At 37.0% G+C, this 12,756-nt stretch overlaps 1 protein-coding gene across 2 annotated transcripts; it reads right to left on the bottom strand.

The window, feature by feature from the left end:
* Nucleotides 1–1,560: 1,560 nt before the first annotated feature.
* On the bottom strand, nt 1,561–12,103 carry LOC120086880 (Peptidyl-tRNA hydrolase family protein). 2 transcript variants are annotated; one of them, XM_039043698.2, is made up of 9 exons: nt 11,922–12,103; nt 11,570–11,790; nt 11,312–11,396; nt 11,151–11,218; nt 3,172–3,222; nt 3,003–3,076; nt 2,276–2,334; nt 2,104–2,180; nt 1,561–1,934 (listed from the first exon to the last, which is right to left on the bottom strand). In XM_039043698.2, the coding sequence occupies exons 2-9, from the start codon at nt 11,783–11,785 to the stop codon at nt 1,818–1,820; spliced, it is 747 nt and encodes a 248-aa protein (XP_038899626.1). In that variant the 5' UTR covers nt 11,786–11,790; nt 11,922–12,103; the 3' UTR covers nt 1,561–1,817. The 2 variants fall into 2 exon arrangements, with proteins under 2 accessions (XP_038899626.1, XP_090173603.1); XM_090317477.1 differs by lacking the exon at nt 3,172–3,222 and having other exon boundaries at nt 11,922–12,101.
* Between the last annotated feature and the right edge of the window lie 653 nt (nt 12,104–12,756).

The following is a 12,756-nucleotide window of genomic DNA, read 5'->3' as shown; positions in this document are numbered from 1 at the left end:
TCCTAAATCAAATCCCTCTAAAGTCCAAAAATGAATAAATAAATAAAAACACTAATTCAACATAAAAAAACAAAAACTAACCATTAATCATGAAATTGTAAGATGATTGAGTTTACTGATCCAATAGCATGATGAGTCTCGTGGAAAACAATTAAGAGGGCGACGATTACTCCTTTAAGATCACTACCATACCATAAAGAAAGAAAGATGGTACTTAAGTTTTTTAATATTTCTTTTTAGAAAATTTTAAGTTTAGGGTGGGAGATATTTGAGGAGGATCTCATTTCTCTTTCAATAGTCTCCTCCTTAGATTATAATAATCCATGAGATATGTCTATTTATTGATAAGGTATCTTGCCAAATTAAAACAGTTGAAAATGAAGTACAAAATGATCATTACAAAAAATGCAAGGGCAAAAAGGAATATAAAGTTTCTCCTCCTTTTGATCCATTTATATATAGAATAGATAACAAAAATTGTTAATTTAAGTACAAATAACTTATAGGTAAAGAAATCAATTCCAAAAAGAAAAAAGAAAAAAAAAAGACTTTTAGGTAAAATTTATCTTTTTGGTTCTCAAGTTTTGAATGACATGTGTGTTTGATCACTAGTATTTGAAATTGGTGATTCAATCCCTAAAGACTCGTTGGATAACGTCTCGTTTCCTATCCTTGAAGAATATCAAGGTTCCTTAACCGTTGCCAGAAGATCAAGGTTGAAGTACTACTCTCGACCTCTCAAACAAGAGCATGTATACAGGTATTTCCTAATTGAGATTCAATCAATTTAATTTGACATTTTTTATCCCCTCTAATTTTATTTTTTAAAAATTAGACACTTCTTTCAAAATTTATTTTTTTGGACCCCTTGATAAAGAAAGTGAGGTTAAAAAAAAAAAAATAATAATTTATTACTTTTCTACCTCTCCAATCTTATTAAATTCAATCAACCTCTTATATCAACCACTAATTAAGGCCATGTTTGATAATATTTGGTTATTTTTATTTTTATTTTTTAAAATAAAATTTATTTCATTTACATTTCTTACAATGATTAGCATCTTTCACAAATACCATGGTTGAATTCTTAGTCAAATTCCAAAATCAAAACTTCTCAAAATTTGACTTAATTTTTTAAATCATTGGTGAAAAATAGATAACAAAAGAAGAAATTTTGAGGTGAAAGTAGTGTGTATAGACTTAATTTTTAAAACCAAAAGAATAAAATGGTTACCAGAAGTTCAATTTTTATAGTTGTATCTAAAAGTGTCAAAACCACGTAACTTTGCTATTTCAGAAAGAAGAGACTAGCGTTTGTAGAGTCCTATTCCTCATAACTATTTTTTGAAATTAAAAAATCAATCAAAGTAACCCAACATATAAGACATATTAAAGTTCAAATACCTATTCAGTAGACATAAATCTAAAATTTATTTGATTACAACTTATAATTTAACGTTTTCCTAAAAACTAATTTTCAAACAATGTCATAGAACTGCCGAGCTAAACAAGGATTCCCTTTCTCAGGCAGGGATGATATGAAGGGTATTAAAAGGGGTATAACTAGTAATAATCAATCTGTTTATATCATTTATGTTGTACAATATAATTTCATGGACAATTGGATATTAGTTCATCTTATTGTAAATTGATCTGCTTAGTTTTTCTCTCCAGATCTATGAACAGTCGGTCAACCCTTGCAGCATGATCAAATACAATTAATTTTATGTCCAGTCCTTTCCTTTCTACACTATTCATTTTTATCAAAATTCATTCTCACCAATATGATCAAAACTACAACTTTTTTTTTCTGAGGATCAAACCTTATGATACTTGTATTTCTGGGTCAAATTGAATCTGTTGACTCTTTGACTAAATCCATTTAGTGCAAGGGTTCTCACTGCCTCAACCCCTTGTTCAAGGGCTGCATCAATCTGTTGGGTTGAACAAAAAACAGTCATAAAAATTTCTACCACCAGCCACATCATAAAAATCAAAGCATAGTTCAAAATAAACAAGTAAAATTTCAAAGTTATCAAGTATGGCTGCGACGTATGACATAATGCAGAACGGAACTGTATTAGAATGCAATGGCAGTCTCACCTGTTTTCGCTCAACTGAACTGAACTTCTGCAGCAGAAAAGCTTTCATGTCCATAGTCCCAGGTGGGTTTCCAATTCCTAGATAGTAATAACAAGAGCAATGTAGTTGTTTACAGTTCCTGAAGTAGAAACTTAATAAACAGCCTTCAAACTATTGTTAACTAGATGCATACCGATGCATAGCCGAGGAAACTCACGTCGACCATCCAGATGTCCCATTACACTCTTCACCCTATATAACTAATGAAATCAATAACAGCTTTCCATGCACATGCTGCCATAAATTTCTCGACTATAAAATGACAAATAAGAGAAGAACACAACTTCCAAGTTGAATGGCAAATAAGAGAAGAAAAATGCACGTGCGATCAACTCAACTATAAAGTGCTAATATGAAACACGTTCATCAAGTCTTCAATGGGAAGTTGGTGGGTATTCGACAAGAAATACTGCATTGAGCTTCAATTTTCTTAATGACTTAAAACGCTTCTCTAAGAAGTTCCAACACATGCTCCAATAAAATATACAATACAGTAAGATGTTTATACTAAAAGATGTTTGAGAGTGCTTTTATCAAAAAGATATTTTAGTTATAAGGTCTTTAGTGGAAGGTGCTTAATCACAAATTAATTTTACTTTTAGTTCTACACTTAAATTTATTTTCAGGTGTGCTTTCTGCTCCAGAAATTTTCTCATGAAACACTTTAAATAGTTTTGACATTTTCATAATAAACTTTTATGTTACTCGTGGGGAGCACTTTTGGTCATATCAAAAGTACTCCCAAACAATGCCATGCCCATAACAAGGTTAGAAAAATTGAAAGCAAGTATGAAGTACCAATTAAAACTAGAACAAAAATAAAAGTGAAACCAACATTAAATAATATTTCGTAAACATACCCATTATGATGGCCATGTCCTCCTTTTGGCTGGAGCCTAAGAACGCCATTTGGCAAGCTCATTTCATCATAAGTCTACAATTGTAAGCATGTACAGATACTTCCATTACAATCTAATCATTTTGTACGTTTAACAAATAAGGATCACTAAGAGATATTGCAAATTATACCAACAAGATGTGTCGTAAAGGTATTTGATAATGTGCAGCAAGAGGCCCAACCTATAAAAATTAAAACAAAAAGTGACGTGAAGGGAATAACTATCTCGTCATTGTGACAAAATAATTCAACTAATGAAGGAAAGATTCATAGCATTAGCAGCTATATAATTAAAACCTCGGCATGCAAGGTTCAGATATATTTAAGAGCTAAAACATCGAGTTGGCAAGTGAATAGAATGATAATTGTCTGGTCTGGTGATCTCAAAAATCTAAAAAGTTGTTAATGTTGAGGATCCCATATTGAAAAAATCAATCTCAATGTTTAAAAGATAGATGGACTACTCCTTGCATTGCTAATTGGTTTTGAGATGAAATTTCATGTATCTAATTTGGTACTGGAGCCGATGAAGCCTAAACAAGCATTCAATATTAAGTCCAAAAGCTAAAATTTGAGATCCGATTCAAGAATCGTGAATCCAAAGAGGTACTATCTTGTAGGGGCATATTGAGGATCCCACGTTACATTGGAAAAATCAAGGGATTGTTGAAAATAGGGTTTTTACCATAGAGGTATTTTTGTAATTGCCTCTAACCCTAGGGTTCTCTACAAGTCTATTTATTCATCCTGTTCTCGTGTATTCAGTGTATTAGTTTATAATAATAATAGAAAAGATCTGTATCGTGGTTTTTCTCCCTGGTCTAGGGTTTCCATGTAAATTTTGTGTTTTTTCTCTGTGTTATTATTTTCATCATGGTATCAGAGCAAAGGGACAAAATCCTAGCCAGTATGGAAGAAAACCATCCACAATCGCCTTCCGCTGGTGGATCTTCAAGTTTTGATATGCAAACCGCTATTAGGGTTGCGGTTAAGGAGTGTTTTCAGGCTGCCCTACCAGACTTAATCTCCGCCGTCCGATTGCAGGCAACCAATTCTTCAGGAAACCATCCGGTTGCAATAGGATCACAGTCGCCGATCAGGAACAACCCAAGAACGTCGACGGACAGAGGCGTTTCCGACGTGCAGGCGACCAACGAACTTTCGATCGCTCCTCCTCGGCTATCTGAGTTTTCAGTCGCCGATTATAGGGTTTCTAACCCTCGAAAATCTCAGATCGGCGAACCCTTTCAGATCGATGAAGCAGCGCCGCCTAGGGTTTCGTCTTCTGTCGAACCCACCTTTCTGGTGTACACCCAAGGAGTCACGATAGGCTCGGTGAGTTATTCCGTCCGACAAGGAGAGCAGAATCTCTCCGATTCTGTTCTCAATTCGTTTGACCAGAGGGATGAGAGATTTTCCGGCAACTATCGTGAGCAACGCAGCCGACCGGGGCCTTCTCATCTACTAACGATCTCTCAGCCGGTTGTAGTTCGGTTCATTACTCCGATGATGTGAGACATCGGTTGGCCTTTTTGCATCAGCAGATTTCAGATACAATGCTTGGCACAACTTCCAACCGCCTACTGGTCCAGAGAATCCGGTAAACTCGTTATCTATTTTGCCCAATACAAATTACTTAACTAATTCAATGGGCAATTCTACAGGAGTTCTAGTTGGAGAAAAACTTTATGGGGAGAATTACTTCTCATGGTCCCAGTCAATTCGAATGGTTCTAGAAGGTAGGCACAAATTCGGATATCTGACAGGAGAAATTCCGCAACCCATCCCAGATGATCCTCAAGAAAAAATCTGGAAAGGGGAGGACTCTTTGCCATGGTCTGCTCTTATTAACAGTATGGAGCCCCAAATTGGCCGGCCTCTTCTATATGCAGCAACTGCAAGAGATATCTGGGAGGCAACCAGGGACTTGTACTCACAACGACAAAACGCATCCCGGTTGTACACATTACATGAACAAGTCCATGAATGCAAGCAAGGGAACATGACTGTTACGTCCTACTTCAATAAGTTGTTAGTTTTTTGGCAAGAAATGGATTTGTGCTTGGAGATTATCTGGAACTGTGCACAGGATAGGGCACAGTATTTGAAGCTTGAAGAGGCAGATCAGGTTTATGTGTTTTTGGTTGGATTAAACCTAAAATATGATAGTGTTCGAAGTCGCTTATTGGGTCAACGACCTATTCCGTCTCTCCGAGAGGTGTGTTCCGAGATTCGTCTAGAAGAAGACCGATCACAGGCTATGAACAGTCCGGTGATAGCCTCTGTTGATGCATCAGCCTTTGTCTCAAAGGCGTCCAATTCCAACAGTGACAAAAAGCCCATACCTGTCTGTGAGCACTGTAAGAAGCCGTGGCATACGAAGGACCAATGTTGGAAGCTGCACGGCAGGCCCCCGAACAGTAAGAAACGATAGTCCCATGACAGATCAAACTCCGGACGTACTTCTGTAAGTGATCCAGTTACTGAAAATTGACAGCATCAGTCATTAGCCCATAGTAAGACCAATGTGAATGCCGTCAGAGTAAGTGCCATTGCTCAATCAGGTACATTCTTAGCTCTTGGTCTTGTTAGCATTAATGGCAAGAAACCCTGGATCGTAGATTCAGAGGCCACAGATCATCTCACTAGTTCTTCAGAATTATTTGTTACTTACTGTCCGAGTGCGGGGAATGAACGTATCAGAATTGCAGATGGGTCTTTTGCCCCAGTTGCAGGAAAAGGGAATACTTTTCCTCTTGATGGTTTTATTTTACATGATACTCTTCATGTGCCAACAATATCATATAATCTTTTATCGGTCAGTAAAATTACAAGAGATCTGAACTGTAAAGCTATTTTCTCACCAGACTCTGTTGTGTTTCAGGATCAAAAGTCGGGGATGACGATTGGCATTGTCCAACATGATAGGGGGCTCTACTTTCTTTCTGACAAAACTTCTTCTAGGGAGGATCACACCGCTGGTTTTATGTCTTTAAAGTTTTCTACTTCTGAAAATGACTTTATGTTATGACATTATCGTTTAGGCCATCCGAACTTTCAGTATATGAAATATTTATTTCCGCATTTGTTTCGCAATATTGATATAGCATCTTTAACTTGTGATGTATGCATTTGTGCCAAACAAAGTCGTATTTCGTTTCGTTCTCAACCATATAAACCATCTAGTCCATTCTCCCTTATTCATAGTGATGTCTGGGGACCATCACCAACCACTACCTCTACTGGTAAACGTTGGCTCGTCACCTTCATAGACGACCATACATGTCTTACTTGGGTGTTCTTACTAGTCGATAAGTCAGAGGTGTCGTCTACCTTTAAACAATTTTATACTATGATTGAAACCCAGTTCCATGTCAAAATTGGGATTTTAAGGAGTGATAATGGACGAGAGTTCTTTAATACCTCTGTTCATGACTTTCTTGTGTCTAAGGGAATTGTTCATCAGAGCTCGTGTGCTTATACTCCTCAACAAAATGGAGTAGCCGAACGTAAAAATCGCCATCTGGTGGAAGTTTCCCGGTCTTTAATGTTGTCTGCTACTCTTCCGTCCTACCTATGGGGAGATGCCATTCTTACAGCAGCTCACCTCATCAACCGTATGTCGTCTCGTGTCCTTGACTTTCATAATCCCTTAGACCTTTTCAAAGAATCCTTTCTGACTACTTGTCTGATTTCCGATGTACCCCTCCGTGTCTTCGGCTGTCGCTTTTGTCCACTCTCATGGCCCAAATCGCACAAAATTTCACCCTCGTGTTAAAAAATGTGTCATTGTTGGGTATCCCCTTCATCAACGTGGATATAAATGCTATCATCCGTCCTCTAGAAAATATTTTGTCTCCATGGATATTACCTTTGTTGAAGACCAACCTTTCTTTCCCGTTAGTCATCTTCAGGGGGAGAGTCCAAGTGAAGAGCCTAACTGGTTCACCTATGCTATTCCCTTAGGAGATTCCACTCTGATCCCTTCCACTAGTTCTGAAAGTGCCTGCCCTTTTCTCCCTACCAGCCAGCTTCCTTGGATAACCTACTATAGGAAGAATTTCCACCTGTTAATCCGTCGGCTCCGGTCTAGGAGTCAGAACTGGCATCTGGTTCAGGTACATGTATTCCTAAAACTAATGAAGTTGATATATGTATGGAGACTGACAAGTGCAGGGACGAAAAGGATGAAGGAGGTAGAAATGGCCATACCGAATATGTGACAGATGAAGAAACAACTGAAAGAGAGAATAATAAAGGGAAAAGCCCTGTTGTTGACAAAGAAATGGAAGATAAAAGTCCTGTTGTTGACAAAGGAGTGGAAGATATTACTAAAAATCTCGAGTTACAGGTGATCGGTCATGCTGAGAAACCGAGAGAAGTGGAAAATCGTGATGCCTCCCTCGACCTTCCGATAGCACTAAGGAAAGGTACTCGCTCATGTGCAAAGTACTCTATGCACAGCTACTTGACGTATAATAACTTGTCTTCTGAGTTTAAAGCATTTACCACTAGCTTGGACACCATAATAATTCCAAGCAATATCCGTAAAGCCATGGAGAACTCTGAATGGAAATCGACTATTATGGAAAAAATGAGGGCTCTTGAGAAAAATGGCACATGGGAACAGGTGCCTTCACCAGGACACAAGACAGTTGGTTGCAAATGGGTTTTCATTGTAAAATACAAATCAGATGGGACGATTGATCTGCTAAAGGTTTTACCCAGACTTACGGAGTTGATTATTCTGAAACATTTGCTCCTGTAGCTAAACTCAATGCTATTCGTGTGTTGTTGTCAATTGCTGTTAACAAAGATTGGCCACTGTATCAATTAGATGTTAAAAATGCGTTCCTTAATGGTGAACTTGAAGAGGAGGTCTATATGAGCCCGCCTCCTGGATTTGAAAGTCAGTTCAAGCACAAGGTTTGCAGACTGAAGAAATCCTTATATGGACTGAAAGAATCCCCAAGGGCTTGGTTCGATAGGTTTACTACATTTGTTAAAGCACAAGGTTAACCAAGGGCACTTAGATCATACACTATTTACGAAACGATCTAATTCCGAGAAGGTTGTTGTTCTCATAGTGTATGTTGATGATATTGTTTTGTCCGGTGATGATGAGAGTGAAATTATGAGGCTTAAAATGAGAATGGCCAAAGAATTTGAAATTAAAGATCTTGGTAAGCTGAGATACTTCCTGGGAATGGAGGTAGCTCGATCAAGAGAAGGTATTTCAGTATCGCAAAGAAAATATACACTTGATTTACTCAAAGAGACAGGCATGACTGGTTGTAAACCTGTTGACACACCTGTGGAGTATAATGCAAAACTTGGTGTTACAAACAACTGGGTTCCTGTGAGCAAGGAAAGGTACCAGAGGTTGGTTGAAAAGTTGATCTACTTATCCCATACCAGACCAGATATTTCATATGCAGTAAGCGTTGTGAGCCAGTTTATGCAAGCTCCGTATAAGGAACATATGAATGCAGTTGAGCGTATCCTTCGATATTTGAAGGGAACCCCCAGTAAGGGCTTAATGTTTAAAAAATCTGGGAAAAGAACGATTGAAGCCTATACAGATTTTGATTGGGTAGGCTCTGTTATTGATAGAAAGTCAACTTCTGGATATTGTACTTTTGTCTAGGGTAACCTTGTCACTTGGCGAAGTAAGAAACAGGGAGTAGTGGCGAGGAGTAGTGTTGAAGCTGAGTACAGGGCAATGACTTTGGGAATATGTGAAAAAATTTGGTTAAATAAGGTGTTGACTGATCTTTACCAAGACAGGGAGCTTCCAATGAAGTTGTTCTGTGATAATAAAGCTGTAATAAACATTGCGAACAACCCAGTTCAGCATGACAGAACCAAACATGTAGAGATCGACCGACACTTCATTAAAGAAAGACTGGATAACGGGAGCATTTGTATTCCCTATATTTCGTCTAATCAACAAGTGGCAGATGTTCTCACCAAGGGGCTGCTTAGACCAAATTTTGACTATTGTCTCAGCAAGTTGGGTCTTATCGACATTTATGCACCAACTTGAGGGAGAGTGTTGAAAATAGGGTTTTTACCATAGGGGTATTTTTGTAATTGCCTCTAACCCTAGGGTTCTCTACAAGTCTATTTATTCACCCTGTTCTCATGTATTCAGTGTATTAGTTTATAATAATAATAGAAAAGATCTGTACCGTGGTTTTTCTCCCTGGTCTAGAGTTTTCGTGTAAATTTTGTGTTTTTTCTCTGTTATTATTTTCATCAGGGACAATCACAATTTTTGTAAGATAGATGAGCTACTCCTCTCATTCCCAATTGGTTTTGAGATAAAACCTCAAATATCTGATAAGAACATGTAAATTATTTGTATTTGTAGCATAGCAACAAGAAGCACTTCATAGTTCAATGTTTGCCTCAAAAATTGAGTTTTTATCCTTAAGATACAAAATAACAAAGCTCTAACACAAAACGCAATAGAGTGCATAGCTATAAATTGGTGCAAATCAATACAGCCAGATAAGATAGTCCTTACAATATTACATCATCATCCAAAATCTAATACAGGAGTCAACTGAGTTTTCTAGTACATGTGGCCAGTAAGTTAGAGAAACGAAAAATCTAAGTATCTTCAGGCCACCATCACAATGAAAGCCTACTTAGTCATAGATTTAGTTCACATCGAGCAAACCACAGTTAACTTTCAGCCTCTCTCTCTCTCCCTTTTTTAGACACTTCCAAAATAGGAAACTAATATTATTTTATTTCTAACAGTTTACATCTCTAATCTCTCAAACAAATGCTTTGCTCAATAAGAAAATCCCGACTAATGAGATTGAAAAGGGAAAATTATGCCATTTTATTATTATTATTATTACAACTGTTTCAAAACCATGAGTAATTCGAGTATTTTAACACATTTCAAACAAATCATACATAGTGAAAATAAATGACTCCATAACAATGCCTCCCAGCAAAATTGAAGGTTAACTAGATCATCTAAAGGCCTAAAAAATATCCAAACATATCCAACTCCTCTCCACATGCTTATCTAATTGGGACATTGACAATGTCATTGTTTCAAAGGTAAACAAAAGATATATCCATAGGAATATGTTACAGCAATTTGGTTGGCTATCTTTTTTACAGGCAAAATGTTCTACCTTTTGTCAAGCAACTTGTTCCATGATAGGAAGTCTTCGTTTAGAAATATATTTCCATTTTTAGTGCAGAGTTGCGGAGTTGCTTTCCTTATTGCTTTACACACAGGATTTTTTCCGTTCAGAAAATATTTTCAAAGTGACACTATATTGTGATGGTGCTTTATTTTTAGGGTAAGCCACTAGTTTTAGATTGTGTTTTTTGTGGAGTGAATTATCACCGTGAAGGTGTCCTTTCTTTCATGTGTTTGATTGTTAACCCTGTGGTCAAAGTTTGTAGCCTATGGTCATCCAAATTAAGCTATAAGGCATCGTACGGGCTGTTTCACACTGGAACGTTTAAGAGTCCGTTTGTACTTAGTGGAACCTAAGTTGTGTTAGTTTTCCCATTCTTGTTTGAGAGAAGTTGAGAGATACTTAGTGGGGAGCCTGAGTAAGCTAGTTTGAGGGGATCTCAAATTTTTGCCAAGTGAAGTGAAGAGCATTTGTGGAAGTGAATGGATCTTAAACTTAAGGGGAGTCTAAATAGAAACTAGAGATTGCCTATTTGTGAGTTGTTGTAGAGGGATTCTTACCGATAAGTACTGCGTTGTAATTACTAAACTTTTTCATTAGTGAAGTTTCGTTCCATTGAGCATATTGCTCCCAGACATAGGTGATATTGCACCAAATTGGGTTACCAATCTTGTGTCCATTTTCTCTTGTATTTACCTTGTTGGTTCTGTTGTAATTCACCATGTTATAACATTTTGTCTGATGTGTGTAAAAAAAGTTTTTAGATTCATTTATTGTTTCATAATTTAAGTTCATACAAGGAACTCAATGAGCTTCATATACTATGCTTCAAACTAAGCTTAGGATCCTTACACTTCAGAAATAAACAAACCATCACTCAACTGTATGCTGTGTACCATGCTTATCGAACAAAAGAAGAAAAGAGAGACGAGTAGACAAACCGATTCTCCGCAGAAATTCATGTAAGTCTGAGGCTTTGCCAACAAAATTGGTACTTCTCCAATTGAGCCTGTACTGATCATTCAAGAAACTCAATGAACTTCAAATCTACATAAGACGGAAACCCAATTCAATAACATAGAAGGAGGAAAAAAAGACTAACCTATTCCAATCAGAGCTTTGGATTGTATTGTGTTCATCAAAATGCCCTGCGCTTGAGCAATGCTATCAATCATTTCGAAACCAACCTGAACAATCAAAACCAAGAGGCCAAAGAGACCAATTTTATTAAGTGTCATTGCACGGAGAAAGCAGTAGATAGGAAATTTGCTTCGTTTAAAAGTAGTAGTATACTATCAAAATTCCTTCCCAAACTCGCTCTAAAAAGTTCAATACACAGAGTTAAAGAATGTATGATTACATTGTGCCGAGTCCCATGATACTTGTTTCCTGGGTTACCCAGTCCAACAATAAGCCAAGGAGTATACTCCACTTTAACGCCATTGTCATTATCTGGCAATGAAGCTCGTATAGAGAGTCTAGTCGAGACCAGAGGCTTTGTGGAACGAGGATGGAAATGGGCAGTACTCGAATTGGAAAATAAGCAAACACTTTGGACGGATGCTGCATATAACATTGAACCTAAAGCAGGAAAAAGAAAACCATTGAAGAATCATGACGTTTCGTTGAAATTGTCCGGGGAAAACCGAGAAGAAGAACAAGAAAGCGAAAGGAAAATTTAGAAAAGCGAAGAAGAAGATTAAAGAGTGAACCTGCGTGTAAATTGGATAGTTTGGTAGAAAGAAGAGTTGATTTTGAGTAGAAGCAGCAGTGGATAAAGCCGTAGAAGGAGAAGAAGAAGAACACACCCAAACCTCCCTGAAGAGGAAGAAGAAGAAGAAGGGGCCTTTTTTTTTTTAGGATAGAATGTAGAATCCCACGTGGGACAGAACACAAACTGCTTTGATAAAATTTTAATCAGCCTAATCAAAAAAATAAAATAAAAAAAAAAAAAAAAAAAAAATCGAACTAATATATAATGAAAAACATAGCCCGTCATTCCATTTTTTATTTTGGGTCCAATTAGGCCTTTTTCTTTCCTTTTTCCTTCATTTTTTTTCCTTTCTTTTTCAATTACTTACAAAAACTTAAAAGCTAAAGCTAAAAGGCTAATTACTTCAAACTCTAAAAAGAACTATTCAAAATTGTATAAAGAAGTAAAAAAATTCACATTGGGTTGGAAATGATTTTTGGACTTGGGTCCATAGCAAAAATTAAGGGAGTAGGAGAGCCTTATCTCACGTTGGAAAATTTAGCAATCCTTAAAGGATATAAATACCGAAACATGCTCAAATGAGTCTAAAGTGTGTTGGTGGTAGAAGTGTAACTCTTTCATTATGTGAGCATGTCGTTGTCATTGATCTCATGTTGTGTTAACAAACTTTTTATTCACTAATAATTTTAATGTTTGTGTCTAATAGTAGTTTTTCCACTATTCAATTCTATTTTACTCTGAAAGCCTGATTCGCTACTCTCTAAATCATTCCAAAGTCCGGGTCTAGCTCAGCTCTAAGCCTAGGGTTGGAACCAACTTCTTTCTATTTTAGT

This window comes from Benincasa hispida, chromosome 1 (assembly GCF_027475165.1).
Source record: "Benincasa hispida cultivar pf3 chromosome 1, pf3_genome.v1.1, whole genome shotgun sequence".
NCBI lineage: Eukaryota > Viridiplantae > Streptophyta > Magnoliopsida > Cucurbitales > Cucurbitaceae > Benincasa > Benincasa hispida.
Note: the sequence above shows the minus strand (reverse complement) of the source record. Positions and strands in the feature narration are given on the sequence as shown.